General features: G+C 39.5%; 1 protein-coding gene across 1 annotated transcript in view; it reads left to right on the forward strand.

The window, feature by feature from the left end:
• The window catches only part of EVC2 (EvC ciliary complex subunit 2), a gene marked incomplete at both ends in the record, with an annotated part of 67,815 nt that extends 43,126 nt beyond the window's left edge, over positions 1–24,689 (forward strand). The window contains 10 exon segments of the mRNA XM_084266751.1: positions 835–994; positions 1,436–1,897; positions 5,105–5,305; positions 6,613–6,735; positions 13,703–13,930; positions 15,911–16,128; positions 17,465–17,552; positions 22,805–22,998; positions 23,800–23,901; positions 24,368–24,689. Coding sequence (XP_084122877.1) covers positions 835–994; positions 1,436–1,897; positions 5,105–5,305; positions 6,613–6,735; positions 13,703–13,930; positions 15,911–16,128; positions 17,465–17,552; positions 22,805–22,998; positions 23,800–23,901; positions 24,368–24,689 — 2,098 coding nt within the window.
• Positions 24,690–26,063: the final 1,374 nt, after the last annotated feature.

Below are 26,063 nucleotides of genomic sequence, written 5' to 3' on the forward strand. Positions count from 1 at the left end.
TGCTGACCTTTTTGAAAGTCCACCATGCTTATTAACTCACAGCCTGGTCTAAATTAAGATTTTCTTCTCTTTTCTGAGGAAGAATGGGGAATTTCTGGTGTAAATATAATAGACAGCTTCTGAAAGTCTGTTGGAGTTTGTGGAGAGGGGAGGGTCTTCTAACTGTTGCAGGCACACTTGGGATCTTACTATTTGAAATGAAATGCTGTAGCAACTGCAGGCAGGCTGTGGTCTTAAACTTGTATTTGAAATCACGGAGTACTTAAGAGTGAGAATTTGTCCTGTTAGATTATTTTATGTCATTTTAAGTTTGAAATCTTTATAGTTTTTCTGGTTGTAAATGTAACAGGAAATCTGAATAAAACTCTCTTCATGGATATGATCCCTTTATACCTTTAAAATATTTTTAATTGTTTTTACTCGATTAGATTGCATCCTTTAAAGAGAAAATTGCTTCTAATGAGGAGAAGGAGTTATAAAAGACATCTAGAATTGCATTCCAGGGGCATTAAATGAAAAATGTAAATATTATTAATAATAGGCATGGTTTAAATGTCTCATTTGAATATCCCTTACATCACTAACTCGTGTAATTGGTTTTGCATGTGCCTTCCCTTCTTTGCTCATACACCTTCATCCTACCTTCACAAATGGCCTCAATTCTACACTCATCTCTGAAACATCTTACTTGTTTGATCCCTCCAGATATTCCTGCTGAAGAAACAAAGATCTTTGTGTGTCTACTTTTTGAGCCTTATCATGGTACTGATTGCCTCAAATATTCTTTTTCTCTTAAGAATTTGGGATAACAGGCTTCAAATCCTGTTGTTACAGAGCAGGTCATCTATCTGAAGGTCATTTGGGAATGCTGCTGGACCGAGCTGAGGCTGAAATTAATTCTGTTAAACACAAATTCGATCATGATTTAAAACAAGAAAAGCAAAAGCTTCGCCAGAAACTCATTACCAAGAGAAGGCGGGACATGCTGCAGAAGGTAAAGATTGTCGTGAAGTAAAAATGGAATGAGTTGAAAAATAAAGTGTAGTTCTTGTGGCAGGGGTCACACTGCCAGGATCATGGATGAAAGGAAGTGTCCATGGGTTTTAGCAGTGTACCACCCTGTGCTGCATTAATTGTACAGCAGTTAGTAGCTGTTCTTCTAGAAAAACCTGCAAGAAAGTAATGTAACTGGAGAAACTTGTGAAGCCCTTCTACTTAGTCTAAGCTGTCCAGAGGGGTCACAGGCTTGATGCATACACACAGAGCCATGAGGTCGAGGGCTGAATAAGTCTTTGGGTGCTGAAAAGCAGTTTTGAGAACACTGAAAACCAAAAGTATGCAAAAATTTCTTGCTGTGCAGTATGTACTTAGAGCTGTAATTTGAGATGTGCCTTGTCTTTACCCTTCTTCCTTCCTTTGGCAAATGAATCAACAGAAAGAGCATTGGAAGGAGCAGCTTTCGCTTGGAGACCCCTTCAAGACTGCTAAGGAGATCTCTCACTACCTGAGCCACTGGAAAAATCTTCTGAGTGATCACACCATTGAATTTGAAGAACTTACTGAAAAGCTCGACAATGAGGCCAGTGAAGAGCTGAAAGAGCTTTTATTTGGTCTAACAGAGAAAGCTGTTGAAGAGCTGAAACGTGTTCAGTGTGGAGTATTTGTGCAAGAACTGGTCAAGCTCGGTGTGCCAAAGCTTTTCCTTCTAGAAGCTGTGGAGGAGCATAAAAAAGAGATGGTTGTTAAACATGAACAGCTTGAAAGGGAAGAGCGTGACATGAGCGTGGCTGCTGAAGAGCTGCTTCAGCTGACCAGGCAGAAGCTAAGCCAAGAGCTGGAAACAGGCATTTCAGAACAAAAAAAAATAAGGAGCTGGGAACAATCAGTATTCATGCAAGTATCTTTCTGCTCCCTTTTCTTAGTTATTCTTGCAGATACAGGTGGATTACTAGTTCTCATGCCTGTTTGGGTGTAATTCCTAATGATTGGTTCTCTCTCATGTCCTTGAGAATTGACTTTTTTTTCATAGGTGCTCAGCCATGGCACTGGCAGGCAAACACTGCAGTGGAAATCCTGGTTTTGAAACAATTTTGAAACCAAAACCATGGAGCAGTGTTTTTATGCTTCTGCTCACTCCACATCAGGTTTCAGTTGCATATCTTTCATCATTATTCTCAGCCTGGTCTGAGAGGTCTGGCACTTTGGAAATGTCATTTAGTATGTCCAGCCTAATTAGCCCCACGTCCAATTTCAATATATTCCTTCCAGCCTCAAGTCAGGCCTTACTCATCAGGTTTGTTTTAAGCTCTGGCACAGTATTTCCATGTGTTCCATAAACACACAATGCAGTAGCCTAACTCTCCAGCCCACGGGCTCCATGCATCACACTTGGCACTGTTTGTTAGCATTTCTTCTTAGCTTTCAAATCCAAAATTGCCTAGTTGTTGTATTGCCTGAATATTTGCAGTGCTGCATTTCCTGTACAATGTCTATTTAGTAACAGACATTGTTAGAAACATAGGAGCATGAAAAAATAGTCTGTTGTCAAAAATCACAGCTCTAGGGGAAGCAACTGGAGCAGGTGAACCTGCCTAGATTAGGCTGTCAGTCCCTGGAGCAGATGAGAGGCCCCATCTGGAGTCCTGTGTCCAGGTCTGGGGCCCACAACACAAGAAGGATGTGGAACTGTTGGAGAGGGTTCAGAGGAGCCACAAAGATGATCAGAGGACTGGAGCAGCTCCCCTATGGAGAGAGGCTGAGGGAGCTGGGCTGGTTCAGCCTGGAGAAGAGAAGGCTGTGGGGGGACCTCAGTGCAGCCTCCCAGTCCCTGACGGGAGCAGAGAAGCAGGAGGGGAACCAGTTTTTTAAAAGGGTAGACAATGGCAGGACAAGGGGGATGGATTAAAACTAAAGGAGGGAAGGTTTAGATTAGGTATTAGAGGGAAGTTTTTTGCAGAGAGAGTGGTGAGGGGCTGGAACAGGCTGCTCAGAGAGGGGGTGGGTGCCCTGTCCCTGGGGGTGTTCAGGGCCAGGTTGGATGGGGCCTCCAGGCCTGGAGGTTGGTGTCCCTGCCTGTGGCAGGGGGGTTGGAGCTCTGTGATCCTTGGGGTCCCTTCCAACTCAGGCCATTCTATGATTCTGTGTACAAGGTGTGAGAGATTGAACAGGGAGGGTGGTGTGGAAGGGGGGACGGGACACAATGCACATTAGTAAAGGTGTTTCCCTCCTCTTCAAAGCGAAATGGATTTCCATGGGCACTTTTGTCCAGAGAGCATCTTTACAAATTCACCTGCTGTGCAGTGTAAAACCAGGAACAGGAATGTATAAAAGAAATCATTCCCACCATGGTAGCTTTGTTAAAGAAAAAAACCCAAACATTTGTCTTGTCCTGGTTCTAATTTCAAGGGCTTTCTTTTTTTGTTCAGCACTTTAAATACTTCTCTGTAAGACTTTTGGATGTATTTTCTAGCTTGTCTCACCCAAGAGCAGACCTGCAGGACCAGGGATGTAAGCTGTATGACCCAGCAGGTCTTTCCTTTTTCAAGCATATGATTCCACAGTAATTGTGTTTCAGGCTGCAGTGTCACCTGTTGTATTTGTTAGATGCTTTTACAGCAATAGTAAGTTGTTTGTATTTTTCCAGTGAAACACTGGAAAATATGTACAAAAATGCAACATTTGCATAACTGTCACATCAAAAGTCCCTTAATATCTGTCACTGTCTCTATGTTCAGACCACTGTCTGTCAGTTGTGATATTTCGATGGCAGATGCCAGCTCTCATGTTTATGTTCTCATCTCCTAGCTGGTTTTCACAAAGAATTACTTTGAATGATAACTTTTCATTTTTGATATTTATCAAAGAGACCATGAGCTAGTCTAAAATATTTATGAACTGAATGATTAAAAGTGCTTTTTCCAACATAAACATGACAAAACATCTGATGCATTTTTCTTTTATATCTTGTCTATATATCTGTATATATGGATATATAGTTTGGATTTTCTTCTGGGAGTCTAAGACAATATGAGAAATGGTTAAGTGTGCTGCCTTAATGTTTTTTTTAAGAGAGACACTTTATGCATTAAAAAACTTAGAATTTAGCTATACTTCACTGACTCAATGAAGAGAAATAAGGATTTCTAAATTCAGAAATATTGTAGTGATGAGGTGGTATAGGCCTGTCCTCTACTATATAAAAACAGACCTAAAATAAAAGAGACCTAATGGAACATGCAATCTAACATATTTTGAAAAGAAAACCTCCTTTTTAAAAATATGCTGTTCATGCATTAAATACAAATACATTTTTTGAGGCAAAAGAGAGCATTTCCTAATTGTGGGGGTTTTTTTATGAAACACTCCTGAGGAAATGTGTCAGTCACAAGATAAGATGATTAACATAGTCTTCAGTTAGTCACAGCTTTAGGCTTTAGCATGCTTTATTTTTCAGTCAGCTTCAGCTTGACCTGAGGATCAGTTCCCCAGACTTCTATGTTGAGAACCTTCCTTGTACAAAATGGGAACTTTAAGTGATTCAAATTACTGCTAAAATATATTCTGTGCTGTTGAGGCTGTTAAAAGCTTTTTTTACAAAGAACAGCTGGAACCCTTGTGACTTGGTGGTGGGAGGGGTGACATGTAGGACTTTATATTAAAGAGAGACTTTTTTATTTAATTTTTTTTTCCCCTCTTGTAACTGCTAAGTGCTTGGAAGCAGCACAGGGAGATTTTACAGGGAGCTTTTATCTCAATTTCAGCTCTAAGTTCAGGATTTGTGTTGTCTGCAGAGGTGGAAGGATTCTGTGCATAGGAAATGTGATAAAAAGTATTTATTTTTTTAAATATTCAAAAACTATTTCCCCTTGAAAAGGAATTTTACAGTCTAGGAAGTTCTGTATGCAGAAGTTAAAGTATCCTCCAGGATGTTTTGAACACGCTGAGCAGCTCAGTCCTCTGTGTGGAATCATTAGCTGCTGATATGAATAAGGCAAAAAATGATGCTCATTGTCACGTAAAGCCTTTGTGTGCACGTCTCTCATGTTTTATGTAGAACTGCCTGGATCACTGAACAGAAAATGGCTTTTGTGTTTCTAATAGGCAGCTCCTAAGTTTACCCCTCTCACTATCAGAAGAGGAGTTGCTTAAAATGAGGCAAGAGCTGCACTGCTGCTTCTCTCAGGTGGACACCACCTTGGCGTGGCCCAAGATAAGAGCAAGAACCTTGCTTCAGGTGTTGGAGGTGGAGCAGAGAAACACAGAACTGCTGAGAGTGGATCAGAATTTAGCAGTGACCACTAAACAGGTGGGAATGGTGTGGGATCAGTTGGGGATGGGCAAGGGGTTTATGGGTGTATCCACAGGTTGTTGGCCTTGGTGTGGCAGGTGTGGGGTCCATAGCTTCTCTGTGTGGCAGTGATGTGGGTTTCCCCTCTCTGTCTGGATCAGTGAACCTTAAAGATAATTGTTTGGGTAGCAGTTGGGGAAGTATTTTCCTGATGTTATGCCTGCTATTGCTGCTGCTTGCATGTCCTCCAGCTTTCTAAAGCAGGTGATATAGATATAAAGAGGTAGATGGGTAGCCCAAAGGGCATCTCTGAGGACAGTCAGCTGAAATGCCAAAAATCGGATCAGTGCTGAGCCTGGCTCTGAATGTCAGGACCAAGTTTGGTCCTTTACAGCCCAAACTGAGATTCTCCAGCAGCCTCTATGCATTCCCAAATTTCACACTGAATCAAGGAAAGATTTAGGGAGGTTTTGTAGGGAAATGTTCCACACTGTTTTGTCCATGTAGCAGAGGGGTGTGGGGTGTTTAATTCCTTCAGTAAAATGTAAAACCTGTGGAACTATAAATTATTTTCAATAATTGTCTCCTCTTAAATAGGAGGAAGAAAGTGTCCTGTATGAATTGTATCCAGTACCATGAATAAGAAAGAGGACTTCCCCTTGCTTTGTTTTTGTTCAGTTACGTTTTCTAAACGTGTAAACTAACTTGGGTTAATTGTACTAGGAATTAGCCTAGTTCAGAACCTTAATAAGTTCTAAAGTACTAAAGAAGGGAAATGACTTTGCAAAGCCTTATAGTTGAACAGATGTTATCATTTCCCCAGGAGTACATCATACTTACTTGATATTCTTGTAAAGAAATATAAAGGTCAAGAATAATTTGATTACATGGAACGGTGCCTCTTAATACTCTCATGGTTCATTTGTGATTCATATACTGTGTCTTGAAAACAATGTAGTTCTTAAATTAATATTCTTTGTTCATTTTTAGCTGTGCTGAGGAGACAACATATCAGTTAAAATCTTCTCTTATTATCACTGCTAAAGCTTGTTTAAAATCAAATTTATGTGCCAGCGACTTTCATGGACAGGATGAATATATAATTCTGCTTGGAAGAAAGAAAACCAAATTTCCAACTTTGAATGTCTGAAAGGAATCTTCTGAATCAATAGTCAGCACCTTCATTCCAGATATGTTTTCTCAGGGAAAGTCATACTTGCCAAGTGTTTCATTAATTGGTGGACCTGCCAATAATAGCAAGTAATAACGTTGGCATCCTCACGTACCTCTTTCAAATAAAGCATTTTGTGCTCCTCTTCTTACAGCAGCACTCTAAAATGAAAAAAACAGGATCCAGGAATAGAAATAAGATAGATACTCTGAAGAAATCTTTACAGGACAAAATTTTAATTTATGAAGACTCAGTGAAAGATGAAAACTTTAATAAGGTAAGTGCAATCTTTTTCTGTACTGAGGTCAAAACCCAGGTCTTTAGTAATTAAAAAGTGACAGTTTTCTGACAATGTGAATAAGCAGCAGATAAAAAACATTTAGAGGCATGATGCATCTCTCTACTCTTGCCTTTGTTTGCCAGGATGGGGTGTTTTTAAGCTTAATAGTTTTGGCATTGCTTTAATTTTTGCAACTCAGGTACAGAACTGACTTCATGTCTGACCTTTGTTGTGGGTCTGGGGCTTGGTGTATTCGTGATTGCAAGGCTCCCCTGGATCCTCTGGCTTTCTTAGTAAGGGTTTCAAAACACAAAGGTTGTTTCACTGTATGCTTCATTTGAGCAATACTTAGTTCTTGGACCTCCCCTAACACTACTAAAAACCCCAAAATTGGTTCTCAGATCCAGAGATTTTCTAGGGCATTTGTACAGAGCTTATTGAAAGGGAGCTTTGATTCTGGTAGGTATCTTTCAGAAGTCTCACAGCCCCAGTATCAAGTTAATCCTTAGGGTATGAGCAGGACCAATAGCAGTATGGGACTTCTGGAGGCTTTTTCTTTCTCTGCAGATGTTCCATGAGGTCTTTTTTGTGTTACTTAACCTTTCTTTCTCTTTCCTACTTGTAAAATATGGATAATATCAGAAGAATGTTAGAATGATAACTATTAGACATAGGAGGTACATGAATAGAAGAACCATGCAGAACAGGCAGGTGCTATTGGTAGGTAAAAACTAGTTTCAGAAATACTTGCAATATCAGTTTTAGTACCAATTTAGACAGAGTTCTGTTTTTACATCTCTTTCCTGTCTTTTTTATACCTGCATCCTGAGGCATGAAAAATACTGGGTCAACATGTTTATTCAGAAGTAATTTCTTGTATGTGAAGGCAACACATTGGTAGTATTGGTTGTAGATGGTAAAAGCAGATGTTTATCTGGTTCAGCACCCAGTCTTTGGAAATGAGAGCACGTGCTTGAGCAAGAATGCAGCTGGTAGGCTATTGAGTTTTGGCAGTGTTTAATAACTTAATAACTCTGATCCCAAGAATGTCCTCATCTTTTAATGGAGGCATTTAAACTTTTGGCTTCAATGCCCAATGCCTTGAGCTCCAAAGTATAGGTGATTCCCCCCACCCCATTCTTGAAAGTACAATGCACTAAGCTCTTATGCTACAAAAAGTACTGAATGCTTGTTTGGTACAAATATTGCCTTACACATTTGTTAGAATCTTGTTTTAAGGTTGGAAATTTAGCTTCTCTAGGCCTTGTTGTTTCACTTTTATATCCACCATCTGGCACACCTGTTGTTGTTCTAATTGTATAGTTGTACATGAGATATAAGAAGCCAAATGCTTTGGGTTTTTCTCAATAAGGAAGTTAAACGATTGCTAAGGAAAACTGTTAGTTTTCACATTATTTTTAGGACACAGAAACATTGCAATAAACCTTATGTTGATCACAGAAAGTAGAGTTTCTTTCCTTTGGCAGTTGCAATCTGTTACCTCATTCCTCATTTAGAATCTTACACTTCTAAATTTTGCATTAATCTGAACACTCTTGTCAGCTCCGTATAATCCATCTGAAGCTACACAGTGAATACAAGGCAGGGAAAAGGACAACAGAGCAACAAAACTCTGCTGCATTTCGCCTACAGACTTCACATGGTGTTGTGGGTTCTGTCTTGCTAGGGGCTGTGAAATGGTTTCCAACTAATGTTAAAGAAAGCAGGAGTGGGATGTGTGTTGTAGTACTGTAAAACAGGCATGACAGAGAAAAGTGAGCTGGGAGGTCACAGCAAGAAGTTTGAAGCCTAGTCTTGGAACACCTGAGACTGTCACTGACCTTGCTGTGAAAACCTTTAAAAGCAGACTCTTATCTCATTCTTTTGTGTTTCGTAGCTGTTTTGAGCTGAGTGTGTGAGAAAGTAGCTGTTCCTTTCTGAAACAGCAGTCACCTATCTCAGAAGAAACACGTTGGTAAAAATACTGACATTCTTTAGTCTATTTTCCTTGCTGGGCTTAAAAACCCCAGTAATAATAGTTGCATGAGGAATGTGTTTGTGATTGCAGTTAATCAAATACATTTTCAGATCATTCCTTTTATTTGTAATATTTAGAGCTAAGTTATCACTCTGAGCTAAATATGAAATGTAGAAGTCTGCTTTCAAGCAATGGACTAATCACAGTGAAGTGACAACATTGGAAATGTTTTCTGTAGTGGAATCAGCAGTAAGTGTTCCTCATAACCACAGTAGTTTGACACTGCAATAATACTATGTCAAATAGCACAATGTCAAGCAGTATTTCACAGTATTCTGTGTGGTATGTTAGAAGGCTTCAAGAATGGCTAGATGTTAGTTTATAACTCGTTTATAATTTAGTTTGTAATCAATATTAGATCCAGCTTCTACTGAAAACACCTTCTATGCCACCCTGAAGTCAGGTCTGCTTGCAAGCCCTGATTTTTCACAAATGTATTTTAGTTTGCAGAGCTGTGCTTTTGGACCTGGCAAGGCAGGAAGAAACTCAGGTGGCTAGGCAGCACTACTAGTTGAGAAGTGCAAGATTTTATTTGGTTTAGAACAATTGATTGTTGGATAATTTTGTATAGATACCGAATGATACACCTGAACACCGTTCCCATAGAATCATAGACTGGTTTGGGTTGGAAGGGACCTTTAACCATCATCTAGCCCAACCCCCCTCTGCCATAGACAGGGACATCTTCAATTAGATCAGGTTGCTCAGAGCCTCATCCAGCCTGACCTTGAATGTCTCCAGGGATGGGGCATGTGCCACCTCTCTGGGCAACTTGTTGCAGTATTTCACCACCCTCAACGTAAGAAGTGTCTTTCTCATGTCTATTCTGAATCTACCCTCTTTTAGTTTAAAACCATTACCCCTTGTCCAATCACAGCAGGTCCTGCTAAAAATATCTCCCCATCTTTCTTATAAGAGCTTTAGGGGCTGGAAGGCTCCTGGAAGGCTCAAGCTTTCTCATCTCTAGAATGAACAACCCCAATTATCCCAGCCTGTCTTCATAGAGAGGTGCTCCATCCCCTGTGTTTGGGGATGCTCAATGTATGCCTTCATACTTAATAACATGCAAGTCGTTTTGCAGTTTGGACCATACATCTTGTGGTTTGGGGAATGTACTGAACGTTTCATATAAACTCCTCTGTTTGAAGTGGTTAACCAAAGTATAAGTGTTTCTGTCATTTGTGGCATCTCTTGCCTTTGAATTCAGCTGCAATTAAAATACACATTCTTATGTCTCCTTATAAATGAACTTGAGTTGTCAAACTACGTTTCCATCCTTATTAATTATTAATCTTAATGGGTTCAAACTTACACTAAAGGTGATCGCTCATTTACTCATTCATCTATTCATTATTCATTCATCCATCCCCAGATTTCATATATGCATAATTCATTTAAAATCCCTGTGTCTGAAACTGAGCCTCCTGTGAAGAAACTAGCAAGCTTTAAATTCAGCTGTGGGCACACACCTGTCAAAACACTTCTGTGTAATTTCTTATCTGCATTTTTAAAGGTTTATAGCACATCCTGTTCCTAAACAACAAAGGTGGGCTCCAGATATTACTTACTAATTTAGTGTCATATAAAACAAACCATACCTCAAGCATGTATTTTCCCCTTTTTGAGGGAATTGTAAAAACGTGTATTCTGGCAGGCAAAATGTTACATAAGTAAATAAAAGCTGGAAGTAAAGAAAAACAAGTTCCTCAGTGTGTGTATGCTGTCATGGCTCATTCAACGAGGTAGAAGTTACTACACTGTTAGTTAAGATGCTGCCCTAGTGTGCTGCAGAGGAAGTACCACATAGACTCTGAGGCAGTAGCCACTTTGAAAATGGACCTATTTTCTTCTAGTCAGGTCTGCTTGAATTTCTTCCCCCATTTGTTGTATAGGTGCTATTGTAATAAAAATCATAATATAAATCATTTAGTGCCTGGTGACAAAAACATTGGTGGTGCTCATCCATCTTCATTTTCCTGCTTTTAAGTAAACTCAAAACACAATGTTTCCAAAGTTTTCAAAGGTGACACCTGCAGCTAGTTGTCCAGCCTGGTCCCTTCCTAACATGAATTACCCCTTAAAGTGATGTGTGCTGTAGTGATGCATCTCCCTGAACACCTGGCTACATAGCAGCCATTGTTAGCAAAGTAATAAGTGGCTGGCTGAATCGGATATAAATTCCTTGTCTTCTTTTAGAAGCTGTTTCTTCTGGTACTTGCTAACCTGCCTGGCTTACGGTTAAGGACTCACATCCTCTCTTTGAGTCATCCAGAGTGCAACAATTTTCACTGCTGAAAAGAGGAGTGAGGGCAAGTCAATGGAAATGTCACACCTAAGATCTTAAAAAATCAGATAGTTGGGGAATATGGCTCTGAAAATGGCTAATTGCTTTTAAGAATGTTGTCTTGAGTACAGTGCTCAATAGTATAGCAGTTAATTTGATGTCCCCTTCAAAACAAAAACTGGAGTCTTATTTGAGAAATTAGTCCTGTGCACAGGCTTTTGAAGAAGGACCTTTTTGTTGTTTATTTTTAATATTTGCCTTGATATTTTGCTGTGGAATAGTCTTGCTTCTAGGTCCTAGTCTGATGTCATAAGAATATCTTGAAATAACACTTTGGGTTTTAAAAATAAATGTGCTTTGACAAGATAAATAAACCAAACCAAACAAACAAAAAACCCTTGAGTTAGGGTGGGATTGTCTGTCTTGTGCAATCTGTATCAAAGTCACGACTCGTAGGGTGTTCTCTGGGAGTTTGTACCTTTGATTTCCCATCAGTGCTGCGGGAGCACAGCGTACGCCTTCAGGTACCTGTGAACTCCTGGACTGGGAGCTGGAATGGGACATGCCAAAGTTACCTGCTTTTCAGCAAAAATTCTTCTAAGGAAACAAAACTCAATAGGCTTTCTTCCCTGTCTGCAAATAACGTAGAAAATAGAGACAAAATCTGTTATAATAACATAATTATTTAAATAATTTTAATATGACAGCAATACTGTAGTATTATGATAATAATTTTTCCCTACTGGAAAGTGAAACATAGAAGCAGGCAATGCATATTTTTGGATCTATTTTAAGGTAAATGCCATCTACTTTTTTTGAACAAGTATTGGAAGGCAGCTCATCTCTTCTGCTTTTCACTGGAGACCTCTGTTCAAAAATAACAGCTTAGTTTTTAGCATTTTGGTTACCATATTTCCATTGTGATTTCTCCTCTGAACTCAAATAGCCCATATGTATGTTTGTTTGTTGTTGGTTATTTGGTGTCACACACCTACATAATTCAAGATAGACTTGTCAGATTAACAGTAATGTTGAGAGACAATGTCTCTTAAGTCTTTTAAGATGAAGATTTGTTAGAAATATTCACGAAAGTGAATCTTGCCTCTACCTTGTGTCTGTAGGATGATTTCTTACTCTTGTATTGTAATTGGCTTAATTGACATTACTTGGAAATATTTCCTGAAGGTAACCTTCCATCTCTTGTGTTCAAGGACATTCCAGATGATGTAATGGAGACTTTGGAGAGTATCACATGACCGTGTGAATGTCAGAAGCATATTTGGTTCCAAGTCACATTTTTAAATTAACTCCATGTACTGGATAATACAATTTGTATGATACACAATTAGGTCTCTTATGAATAAAATTTCTAGAGAAAATTAACGGGCATCATGTTACATGTTTATCATCTTAGGGATGTCAGAACTTGGTGGCTGTCTCCTTAAATTCTCTTTTAAAGTTTATCATGAATAGAGTCAATGATGTATAATTCTGATTAGCAGGAATAGAAAGAATATAAGGTTTTAACGTCTTGAGTGCTGTCTCTATTTGTGCAAGGATAGTCTGAGGGGTGAAATCCAGTCTTGTGCTCATGGAAAGGCTACATGTAGTCTAAAGACTACAGTTAACCTTTACATTGTTGTAATTTGTGTTTGCAGGGCAACTACTGTTGGTCTTTATGATTCATGTTCAGCTATGCAGAAGTTTGATGTGCAGTGTAGCCATCAATGTCTGTCCTAGACATCCACACTTACAATCAGTGGAAGCATATTTTTTAGGATACAAAACATGCCAAGGAGTACCTTTTCCTTTGCTCTGACTATAAAGGGAGCTTAAGAGTGACAAGCTCAGATGGAAGCCTCTAAAGAAGATAATTGCATATGGCTACTGTCCACGTTGTCCTGCAGAACAGTAGTCACAGTGGCAATACCACTCCCTGTGAATGTCAGTGGTAAAGCATAGAGAGCTCATCAGTCACGTTGTGTTTGAGCATGTGCTTGCACATGCAGTGCTTGCCTTTCACCCTTGGATAGTTACTGTGGATGTCCCATCAGATGTGTGGCAGCAATAGAGTTATTGAGTTAAATCATTTTGATTTAATCCTATTTGATATCCATTCAATCCAGCGTTAATCTTGTTTGAAATCCATTACCAGTAGACTCTTGATTTGCAGTTTAACATTTTTATTTTTTTTTTACATAAGAGGATTTTTGGTTATTTGCTTAAGGAGTAGGAGGTTGAATTCCACTGGTCAGTATTAACTGACACTTGATTTTTCCTGACCAGAACAATGTCTTTTGTCTTCTCACTTAAGCAATCACATCTAAGTATAGGTTTGTTTATATTTTAATATTTATTTTTATTATATTAAACATTATATAGAACCTTTAAGGCTAGTATTTAATATTAAAGTTATGACTACCCTAAACCAAAGCCTGATCTGTCTGAAATATCTGACCTGACTGCACTAATTTTATGGAATTTAAAGTTAAAGGCACTCCTTTAAAACAGCATATTACATTATAAGTTAACAGCAATGATTTCTTTCCTGCTTTAATTAACAACAGGCAGGATTAGAGTGTTGTAATATGAGCATATGGTTCTGTTAATCTCATTATGTTTTGTATTTTGGTGTCTTTTAGGTTAAAAACGAGTTGCAACTTGAGAAAGAGTGTCAGCTGCGTGATCTGGAAAACCAACTTGGAGAGTATATTGCTGCTTCAGCCTTTCAAAAGGCTGTTAAAAAATCCAAAATGTTGGAGCTGTATACTGCTATCATAAGTGTACAAGCTTTGCTCTTTGAACAACTGAGTGCATCAAAAACCCTGTCAAAATTGGAATGTATTCAGATTTTAGAAGCACATAATCCTGTAAGTTATGAAGTCATGAAAAGGAAGAATTCCTGTTAGGACACAGTAACTATCTCAGTAGCTTATTTGACTTTGAGCTGGTTTGCAGCTCCTGGTTGTCTGGCCTTTAATTTCTGTAATTATGTGCACTTAAATGCAAAATAAAAAAAGGAAAGGGAAGGGAAGTGTTAGAGCCAGGGAAGATTGTACATTATTGCAGTTTATTTTTATTATAGTAGCATCCAGAGATCTACTGTCAGAATAAGTAGTATTTTGTTGGCTAATTAACATTAGAGTTTTACTGACCACAAGGAAGACAGTTGGGAAGTGATTGGGAGTCACGACTGGGAGGAGTGAGTTGTCGTGACTGCGTTACAGAATTGCTCATGTTACAGTGAAGTCCATAACCACACAATATGCTTCAGTCACTGAGCTTTTAAAGATTACATATTCTCTCTCCTATCTCCCAGCATGCTTGCACAGTTTAAATAGTAGAAACTTTGGAAAGGCCTCTTCCCTTCATCATATTTATTGCATACTTGGTATGTGCCAGTTTTCTAATCCTTTTTTAATACTTCACTGCTCTGTATTCATAAGGATTTTTATTTTTTTTTTACATCTTCTATTTGCAGCCATCCAAGTGAGGCTTGGGAGAGCACTGGAGTAGAACAAACAAAATGGGGTTTTAAGAGCAAAACCTCTTTGCTAGAGGGCATCATTAGACAGCTACTGCTGTGAAACCTCCCGGGTACATTTTAGTGCTGTCATCTCTACGGAGTTTCTCTTAAAATATCAGTTATATGCTTCCAGATTTGTTTAAATTTGTATTAAATCTTTAGGAAAGGGTGAAAGCTGTGTGTGGACAGAGTACTAAAAATAATATAATCTTGCCTTTTACACAGAAACTGTAAGAGGGCTCTACAAAGAGGTTGCTTTTAGCTTCACTGTCCTTGAACAGATGAAGGAAAAGGATTGAAGGAGAGACAGAAGAGAGATCTAGAGTAGCTAGCACTGGAGGCTTAACCAACGTGCAAAACTGTTTAACCCTGTTTTGGGGTGGGTGGGGTGAGTGGGGCAGGAAATTGGGCATTATTTAAAGTGTCTGTTAGGCTTGGTGTGTGAGGACTGTCCCCTGGTGATCAGACCTTTCTCTCTTGCTGAGCTTTATTTCTGCTCCTTTGTCACACTAGTTGACAAATTTAAACGCTTGTTGCTTAAGTAGATTGGACCACACATGGTTCCCTGGTGCTGACATCAGTGATAGTTTTGCCAGTCAGTGAAACAAACACATCTGTGTGAGAATTTGCGTTATTCCCTTAGGCATAGCCAGTTAATGTTTGGGTTAGGTGGTAGGAGGACTGATCTGAGTTCCAGTGTCAAAAGATGACTGACCAGGGAGCAGATACTTAGAGATGCCATGCTCAGCTTTCTAGTTTGTATACAGTTGATGAGGTGGAGGAATAGACTTTTTACTCTTTGGGGTGTTTTAGAACATTGTATTTTAACCATAATCTTTAGAAGGTTGTATTTTAACCTGAATATTTATCACACCATATGTGATTATCCTTTTAACTTCATAGCTGTTGATTCAGTATAACTAAAACTCATCTTGCTGAGTTTCTCCAGATGTGTCAGTGGCTTTATGCAGTTTATAGATTAATTCTAATAGTGCCATTCTTTTGTTTGGGTCTCAGCTGTGCTGATGGTGTACTTTCTTGATGTCCTCTGCAGTGGGAGGTTTCAGAGAGCATCAACCTTTCACACAATGAAAACTGCCTCCTATCTTTCAGCATTGTTCTGCTGTTCACAGCCTGCAGGTCACGTTACTGAAGCCATGCACTGAATTGGAAAGTCTAATGACTGCAAGTGGCTGGGTAGAATGAGAAATGAATAACTAATACCAGAAATTCTGATACCATCTTTTCTTCTCCACTCCAAATGAAATTTCTTCTTCCAAGTTTAAATTATTACTTTTTATCACTATGTGTTTTCAACCTTCAGGAGATTGAAGAACTTGACAGGAAGCTGGAGTATGAGATGTTGCATAAGGAGTCAGCTCAGCAGCAGCAGCAGCATCTAATGAGTAGGCAGAGGTGGACTCCAGATGGATTGGGACTTTTAAGTGACGCTGTGGAAACGAATGCAGACAGACAGGTGACAGTTCTGCTAAGGCAAGCCATGAATAAATGTGGGCAGTTTATAAATCTGCACCAGCAAAGGTAAGTGCTTTGGTCTCACTGCAGTCCTCATAGACTATGAGATATCACAGAGAAACAGGCTAAAGGCTTTGCTGTGCTGGGAAGGGACTGTACATCTATGTTTCAACAGTGCATCTTTGTGATGAAAGTAGTTGAAGAGTCTTGGGAATATTGAAATAAGAAACATGAAATAATAACAATTTAATTACACATAGATTGTGATGTGTGGCATGACAATAACCATTGCTTGATGGGGCCAGTGGGGAAAAACCCCAATAGTCCTTAGTAGCAAGGAGGGAAAAAAATTTAACCTTATTCCTTCATATCCTAAGAAGGAAAGTAGATGCTTCATTGAAACCTGATCTACAGGGGTAAGTGGAAGTATTGATTTTCAATCTCCACTGTCACACTGTAGACCAAAATTCCCATCATGCAATCATTTTTGATGGGATATATAAGCTCTTCTTCGGACTGAGGCTCAATTTTTCTCTGGACAGTTTTTAAAATACGGATATATTATCAGTGACAATAAAAAAACCCCTCACCCACTTGGGAGTTTTATAGAAATACTTGTCTTGTTGTGAAGGTTGCCTAGCAAAAGTAGGTGATAATTTGTGACATTACAAAGTATTGTATTGCATTCAGCAGGGTTATGGGAGTTGGAAATCACATTTCCATGTGTACTGCACAGTATTAAAAGCCTACTACTTTTCAGGGTTTGTATTAGATCTTGAGAGGGTGCTTTCCACTACAAAGAGGTTTTTCCATGGAACAATTCATATATTAAATATGGGTTTGATATATTGCACCCTTAAGTATGTTTTAATTCTGAAAGGGATGGAGCTCTACTCGATGTATATTAACAACTCCTCTTGCAGCAGTAGAGAGTCACTGCTTAACTAGTCTTATTATGTACCTGAAAGCATAATGGAAGAAACAAGTTTAGTACTTTTCCTGAATGACATAAGGATGGCTTCACAATGTGGTCCAGAAACAATCAAAAAAAAAAACCCCAGTAGCAAGGAAGTTAACTGTTTACTATTATATTCCATCAACAAAAAATCCACCTCTTGCCATAAAGCATGGTGATGGCATTTAACAAGGAGGATGGGGACAGGTTGCTTTGGAGCAATTCTAGCTTTGAAGCATGAGCAAGAGCCTTAGATTCTGCTCTGATGTTTGCTTGGTGATTCAGGGGAGAAGGGAGGAGAAACTGGTTTCTTGTAGAAGTTGTGTTGCTCACCCAACTTGGCTGACAGAAATATAGGCTTCCTGAATGAATGACTTTGATATGTTTCCTGTAATGCAGTCGTTGCACCTGGGAAGACTTCAATGTTAATTTTGTATTTCACTTCAGCTTGATAGATGAGCAATGGAATTGTGCAGTGCTTGAACATCTCCTGGAAAACATAGAAATGGATGCATTTTTGGCACTTTATAGTCAGGTAAGCATGAAATTGAACAAAGCTTCCAGGTTTAAATTACAGCTGTATCTGGAAATCAGCTTTTCTTGCCTTTATGGGAACCACTGCAAATGTATTTGGACCCAGCTCTGGTAACAGTCGCTACGAGTTCTGGTGTTTGCAGCATGTATGATCATTAATTTCTGTTAATTCTTACCTACTTTCAGCCTTTTGAATTTTGCCAAGTTATACTTCCTGTTGTTCACTTACAAATCTCTCCTGGAGGTTGTCCTGTTGCATTTCATTCTCTGGAGAGAACTAAATTGCCTGTGTTTCTGATTTGCAGATTTACAGTCTGATTTTCATGTAATGAGGCAAGGGGTTTGTTTAGGCTTTAATCAGTGTTAGAAAGGATTTGCATTGGTTGTGTTGCATAACTGATAGAAAAACCTCTAGTTAAACTTTCTGGTATCAGTACTCATATTTTTTCAAAAAGAGCATCACCTCTGCAGGTAACTTGCAAGCTGTTGGCTGCCTGTCAGTGCCACAACAGGCATTGAAAATGAATCACTCTTGTCCCCAGTTATTTCTTTTTCTGCAGGCCTTGGTTGGGTTATGTAGCTCACATCAGAAAGGGTGCTCAGTGTGACAGCTTTTCACACCCAGATACGTTATATCTTAGGGGCAGGAGTGGTTGTGGTCATCTGTATCATAAATTGGGAGCTCCAGAGGCCAATGAGGCAAGGAGGGACCACTTGAGGACTAAGGGGGTCTCAGCTTTTCCTGTGTCTCAGCTTGTTTCTCCTCTGTTTTCTGAACTCTTTATCCTCTCCTGAGTTAGATGTCTATTCTAACTCAGCTGCTTTCATGAAGAAGTGGAGTGAAACTCCTGTATGTTATACCCGAGGTAGGAGATTCACCCAGAAGGTAACATGTGTTTTGAGATCCTAACTCTGACTTTGGAAAGGAGTTTGCATGAAGAACTCCTAAAGCTCACAGGATTGTGGTAATCACTTCAGTCTCTCTCTTGGGAACGCTCAGGTTCCATGCAAAGCAGAGTCCTTCTGTGAGGCTTGCTTGAAAACAATTGCCTCTGAATATCTGGCAGTCTGATGGCTAAGTTGCTGTCTTGGAACAGAGGATCTCACTTTGTGCTGAATTCAGTCAGGCAGAGTGGGAATTCCACCTGCCTGTAAGACTTTCCAAGAGCATCTAGCCTCTGGGCATAACAACATGCTCATTCTGGTGTGTCTTGCAGAGTGTAACACTTGAAGGTGTTTGCTGAGGAGGTCAGGACCATCACCACCAACATTCTAGTTTCAAGTCCAAGCTTTGTGTCCCTTAGTTTGGGTGTTAATTGTTGTCTTCATGGTGGTTGGTGTTTTTTTGTGGGGGGAGAGGTGGAAGACGTGGAAGATTCTTTTCCTGTTGCAACTGTTTTTGTTGGTTTTTTTTTAAATACCATCTGGCCACCACATTGGCCCTGAGATTTTGGTGTATTTGAAGTTGATATGGCTGTCAGGAGCTGCTGAATTCTGCTCCTGCCTTCAGTTCCTTCTCACTGTGTTTTCTGCCCCTATGCCCTGCTGCACAGAGAGCTCCTCTAACCTTGGGACTTCACAGACAAAGCATTCTGCTGACACTGCTAAAAATTTCTGCTCCAGGCCTGTGTAGGGTGCTCATGATGTAAATACTGATGCAGCAGTGAGTTTTGAGCTTATTATTTTTCTATGTATTCATTTCTGCTCCTTTAAAATAGCCTGCATAATGCTGATGTGGCAATCCCTCTCTATTTTCACAGTGACATGGGCAGCAACAGCTATAACTCTTCAGAGGTGATGTTAAATTTGAGGTTTTATTTATTTGCCTATTTGTAGTAGCAGCTTGTCTAATAACTCAAGATTTCAGGACACTATTCTAGGAGAAAAGATTCTCTTTTGTCCTCTTCAGCTTTTTTTTTTCCTAATACAGGTAAGGAATTAAGCTTATGTGAATATTTTGCTGAAGCATCCAGTTCTTCAGATACATTTTGAATAGGGTAAATAAAAGCCTTAAATAAACTAAGCTCCATTCAACATTAGTGGAAAATAAACATCAGAACAGATACAAAAATTGAAAATGCTTTGGAAAGGGCTTTTGGCCTTTGCTGATCCTTCCCTGTGCTACTGTGGTTTAAGTCATTAGTCTTAGTGGACCATGGTTTTGGCAATTCTTTTTATGCTTTGCCATTTTTTTTTTTTTCATTTTTTTCCCCTAGTTCATTGTATATTTATGTGACAGGATATGCTTTATCCAGAAATGCTGGCCAGGATATAGAGGCTTTAAACAGCACTGACCAACTCCTCCAGATTAGCACTACCCACACCGTTTTCATAGTTTAATTTCAGTGCTTTTAAATCCATTATAGCCTTGCAGTCTTGGACTAATTGAAGGAATGGCTGGGACCTTGTACAGTGTTTATTTCGCAATTTAATGGGCTAGCAAAACTAGCTATCTCAAAGTAGGAACTGTTAAGAGAGAGCTTGAATAGCACATTCATTTCTTACTGTGATTCTTAGCTTGCCATGCTCCTGGGCATAGAAGGGTAGGAATAAGGTTCAGCTGCTCAGCAGAAGAATTCTTACCTTGCAGAGGAGGATGTGATTTCTTTTTCTGCTGCACTTGATTTTGGGTATGCCTGGCAGAGTTTCAGCACCTACCACTCTCATGAAGGCTTGAATCCAAGAAGTGTGGCATGTTGAGTGCTGGAGCAGCAGCACAGGACTTGGTGGAAGGGAAGAGGGACTAATGCAGTGGCTGACTGCTGCTGCTGGCTGTGAGTAGCTTTGAGGGGAGCCCTTTCCCAGGAGACCTTGGCTTTTGGCATTTCAGTTCAAAGACAGTGCTCTCACTTGTTTGGAAGTGTTAATCATCTTCATCAGATTGTACAGGACTGAGTGGGAATATGCTGGGTTTGCACATCACTGTAGCTCACTCCTGTCCTAGAAAGTTTGATAGTTAAATACTGCCAGTCCTTGTCCTGTGTTGCTAAAGATCATACCTCTTGGCTGGGGCTGTGGGGGGAAGCCAATACTGCTTCTTTACAGCACAGGCAGAAATGCTCAACAGCTCAAGCTGCTGACAGTTTTAATTATCTGCCTGTGATGGTTGTTGTGTTTCTTGTATTGTGAAAGAACATCTGAAAAGTAAGGCATGTATTCTGCAAGTGGAGAGGCTAAAATCATTGTTTTGCAGATCAGAGATGCATGCAAGCAGAGTGTGTCAGAACTTTCACAGTACTCAGTCCTCTTGGCACCCCAGCAGGTCATCAGTGACCCTAGATAATTACAGATTTTGATATCTTAAAGGCAGAGATTTAAGAGCATCATTGTCACCTCCACTGCACTTGAGAGCCAGATGCACTGACAGTGTCTACTTGTGGGACTGTGCTGTATGTTTTGTTCAGAAGATTCCCTCAGATAATTAATTTGTGTAAATATGTGTTAGATTATACCACTGGAGGTTTTGTGTTTCTCCCAGATACTCTAGCACATCCTTCATTGGAATTCCATAAAACCTGTGCCTATTGACCCTGCAAACAGACAAAACAGATCTTCTGGTCTCAGTGGGTATAGTGGTATGCTAACTCTAACTGTCATTCAAAACCTGATTACTCTTAATTCAACTGTAAAGTATGTACTTAATAGAATAGTAATTTATTTATTAAGGCTCACATTGTAACATGTTCCTAGTTTTGGATGTGTTTATCCTGTGAGCTGATGTGGGAATTGATATTAAATCTTCTCCCCTCCCCATTTTCTTACAATTTCTTGAACACATTATATTGGCAAGTATTAGGAAAGTATGCCTACTGTACCTCTGTATCCTACATAATTCTGCTCTTTAAAGAGGATTTTTTGCTTTAGACTAGGTTTCAGAACTGTGGATGCAGGCCTCTAGAAAACTGGACAAGCTTTAATTTCTGACGTTTTGTGTTTCAGCCTCCCTTCTGGAGGTCAGTAAGACATCTCCTTGAATGATAGTGAGTTCAGGATCTTAAGCCTCTGGCTGAGAAGTTGTTTTTAAGCAACCTGGTAACTATTGCTCCAGGTGCACTGTAGTTGCATTTTAGAGACACCAGATGATGCAGGCAGGCTGGCATGTGGGAGCAGCACAGTAAGCTTGAAACACAGCTTGGATTGAGTTCATTGCTTCCTGCATTAGTACTTTAAATACAGATTGCACAGTCCATATACTTACAAGTAATTCTGCTGTTTCTAAATTACAGTACATACATTAGTGTTTTGGTTTTGACCAAATTCAGAGAATACAAATGAGTTTTTATTGGTGGTACAAGTAAGATTTGCTTCTTTTAGATGGTACCAAAAAGAAAAGTGAATTCCTAATCTTTATGGTACCTTACCATGTAATATACTGGAAGAATCAGACTCATCCAAGGGTTGGAGGGCTTTTGCTCTGACTAGTGTGACTTTCCTGAGTTCACCGCACATTCACCTCTTCTCGCTTCTGCAAGCTGGCCTGGGTAGGAGATGTGGGTATCTGGCAGTGCTGCTCACTGCTGTTGTGTGTTCACACATCAGCAGCCCCTTTGCTGTTTGTGGTGGGCACAGGCACCTGTGCTGCTTTCTGTACTGTTGACAGCGTTGTGGCACCTCGCAGGTGAGTTGTGCTGTGTTAGAACCACGTTGCCTCTCAGTCCACATCACACCTTATGCAGAACATTAAGGGTCAGAGTGGAAAAAACATCTTAAAGAGGAAACTACTACAGAGGAAAGCAATGCTGAAATTACAGTGTCTCAGTCATCCACATGTAAATTACTGAGTTAAAGGTCCTGAAACCATTTAGCCAAAAAGGGCAGAGTAGGACACAGAGCTGTGTCATTTTATTCTCACTCTTCAGCCAGGTGACAGGAGATGGGACAAGGGGCAATGGCATGAAGCTGTGCCACGGCAGGTTTAGATTGGATATTAGAAAAAAATTTTACTGAAAGAGTTGTCAGGGCCTGGAACAGGCTGCCCAGGGAGGGGGTTGAGTCACCTTCCCTGGATGTGTTCAAAAAAAGGGTAGATGAGGTACTTAGGGATCTGGTTTAGCTTAGGATGGGAATGGTTGGACTTGATGATCTTCAAAGGTCTCTTCCAACCTTGTGATTCTGTGAACTATCACCACTAACGTGATTTCCATAATTTTTTGTTTCTAGAATGAATAATTCTTTAAAGACAGTAGTTGACATTTGCTAACACTTTCTTTCTCAATGCTAAATCTGTCAGTCTTCTACTCATTAATCCTCCAGGAGCTTCGGCTGGCGGGTTATTTGGCCAAACTGACAAGGGTGCCAATGGGGATGTTGCACAGGATCCTGAACTTGTTGCTGCCCTCCAGCTCACCAAGTGAGGTTCTTTCTGTCCTTGATTCCATCAGTAAATATTCAGATGGTGTTGCTGAAAGTGACAGTAATGCAGATGAATCCGGCAGCTGTAAGAAAAGGTAAGTGTGATGTTTTGTGGTAGAAGTTTATTGCTTTACATGGATGTGTATTTGCTGGACAAGCAAACAGAAGAAAATGACAGGTGCATAAGTTGTGGGGTAGAAATACTTTGAAACTGCTGCCTTATTTTGTGACGCGTTTTACCTATAACAAATTGATAGAGTTAATGAATTTTCTAACTTTATTAACAAAATGGTTATTTTATAGATTTATAAGTTTTTCTCTGATTGCTTTCTTTCTTTTGACTATAACAAATTTTCCTTCTAGCTTTTTGCATTTATAGTATCCATAAGTACACTGGATTTTAGGTGTCCATAGCTCCTACAGATATGAAGGAGGTTCTCCTTTTAAATAACAGAAGCTGTCCCTTTGTAGCTGGTTACTAAAGCCACAAGTGGCCGCTGTTTTTACTCACAGGGACAGGTAGTCTCCCAGAGTCTTCATCCCTCCAGTTTATCCCGGTTAAGACCAGCTGAACAGCTGTAGAGCTAACACTCTGAGGTGCTCCTGGACCCCATCTCCCAAGGCCCTCATGACCATGGGAATGGGGTCTAAGCAGATGCTGTGGCATTGGCACCCCTAGCTGTCAGGAACAGATAAGGGGCATCAGGACCATGCCCTGAGGTGTGACCTTACCTGATTTAAATCATTTGTGTCCAGGCAGCAGAAATCCTTGAGCAGTCTTACTGACTCTATTCCTGGTATTACTGTTGTGGGTTTGGTAGTTAAAATCAGGAAGGGAATTTGGGTGAATTTTGGAATTTGCTGCTGGAAATTCTTTTCTTTCCTGCTCCTTCAAGGAAGAACCAAGAGTTGTGGCAAGCATTGGAGAACCAAGTAAGGCAAGATCTGATAAACAGAAGTTTGGAAAAGGTCCCTTCTCTAAACAAGAGAAAAGACAGGTAAGGAGAGAACAGGAAGAAACAGATACGATGATTTTTTTATATATGTATATGTACATACACACAATTCATTTCATTGACAAAGCTTCCTCTTTTATCTATAAGTTATCAGAAAATAAGTTCATAAATATACATTTTCTGACTCTTCTGCTTTTTGGTACTTGTGTTTCCTGCAGTAGATCTACATATAATGAGCAATCATAGTAAATGCCTGAAAAGTCTTTTTCAAAATTCACACATTTTTCACATATATTACCCATCTTACCTGTGGGTATTTGTTAAAAATTTACCTTTCCTTATGCAACTTTGTATCTCATAAAGAGATATGAAAATTCTTGGGGATTGGAATGGAAAATACAATTCTGTCTGAAATAGGATTTTCCTTAGCTTCCAAAGTCACCACCAGAAATTTTGCTGGTTTTGCCCAAGTTTTAATTTTTCCATTTCATTTTTACCATTAACATAGCTTGATAAAGAAGAAACAACTTGCCCTCTTGGAAAGAGCATCATTCCTTCACCTTGGATGTTCACCTACGCATCCTCCCGTGGAGCAGTCTGACCCACCTCTTTCTTTGAACGCTGCAGCTGCTGAAGCCATAGAGCTGTTTGACACAGGGGAGAAGGTGTTTTTGTTCCGTGAGCCAAGTGACCCAATACTTTCTTTGCATAATTCACCAAGGAGGAAGAAAAAGAACTTTCTTAATTCCAAAAAGGCTGCTCGTGCAGACACAGGCTCAGGAGGGCGACTTCCATTCAAAGGATCAATTAGAGGAGAGGAAGGTATTTAACAGTCAGGAAAACAACGAGGAAGAATGAAGTGTGTGGTTTAAATAACACTTGCATTCTTTTAGTATCATTTACCTGACAGTGTAAATAGCTGTAATTGTGGAATGGTGCAGATAGCAATGTGCATTTGTAGTTCTTGACAGTGTATGATGCAGTAGGTGAAATCTGGGTGCTCTGTGGGGCACATTCTGGCAGGCAGGACGCAGTGTTCCTTCAGTATGTTTTGATGATTTTTGCACTGATTTTACTGTAGCTGTATTTTCATAAATTATATAGAAAGGTTATTTATTATATAAAGCAGGTACTGATTTACTATTCTTGTATTTATATATTGTTGGAATAAACTGCATTACAGCAGGTGATGTGAAGAGGTGAAGTGGATGGCCCACAAGTCTGCTGTTCTCTGATTTTCTGTTATTCTAGCTAATTTACTGTTTAATACTGTGCTCTTAATAGGCTTTGAATGTCACTTCTGCACTCTGATAGCTGGTAGTCCAAATCTTCTGCATACTATGTATATACTTAGTCTTGCATCCCAGAATAACTTTCACTTTTCACTGTTGCTTCTAAACTTGCTTCAGTAGAGCTATGAATGTGGCTACAGTTCAAAATTGTGTTAATTATTCTCAACCTGCTGCAGTCTCTTTCTTGGTGAAGCAATGTGATCACACTCGCTCATTAGAAAAGGGAAAAATGTAAATGGACATATTAATAACTTCAGAAGCTTTTTTGATTGCAGTGTTACAAAGTCTCACATTTCTAGGTGGGTATTTTTGAAGTTCTTATTTCTGGATTCCTCAGAATTGATGGGAATATCATTCTGCACTTGAAGAGAGAATTTTCAAACCTTTCCAGCTGGCAGAAAGACAATATGAACCCTAAAAGCAGTAATAGGAAAGGAGAAAAGAAATGCATAGACTCGTTAATGTTTCATTATATTCAAGCCTGTTTTGAGCATTTCTGAATTGTATTTGAGTGCTGTACTCTGAGGGTACTGTGATCATGTATTTTGCAGTTTTCCATTATTTTAGTTTCTCTGTCCTTGTATTAATAGGTTGCCAATTTCATTTTGAAAATAAAAATGTTACAATATATATTGTGTCTCTAGTTGGCATCTATTCCAAGTGGAAAAAAACTTTTTTCCCCCATTTCTCTTGACAAGTTTAAATATTAATTCCACAATAAACAACAGGTTGTGTTTCATATCACTATTAGCCTTAGAAAATGGGTACAGCAATTAGCCTGATAATCCTCATTAGTTTTTGATTGTGTTTTTCAGTCTCCTTGTGAAGCCATCACACTCCTGAGTGCTGTCAGGGTTGTGGGAGCTGAAAGTCACTACATTCTTGTGTGGCTGGTGCATCATCTCCAGGGTG

The sequence above is a fragment of the Gallinula chloropus genome, assembly GCF_964237585.1.
Source record: "Gallinula chloropus genome assembly, chromosome: 7".
Taxonomy (NCBI): domain Eukaryota; kingdom Metazoa; phylum Chordata; class Aves; order Gruiformes; family Rallidae; genus Gallinula; species Gallinula chloropus.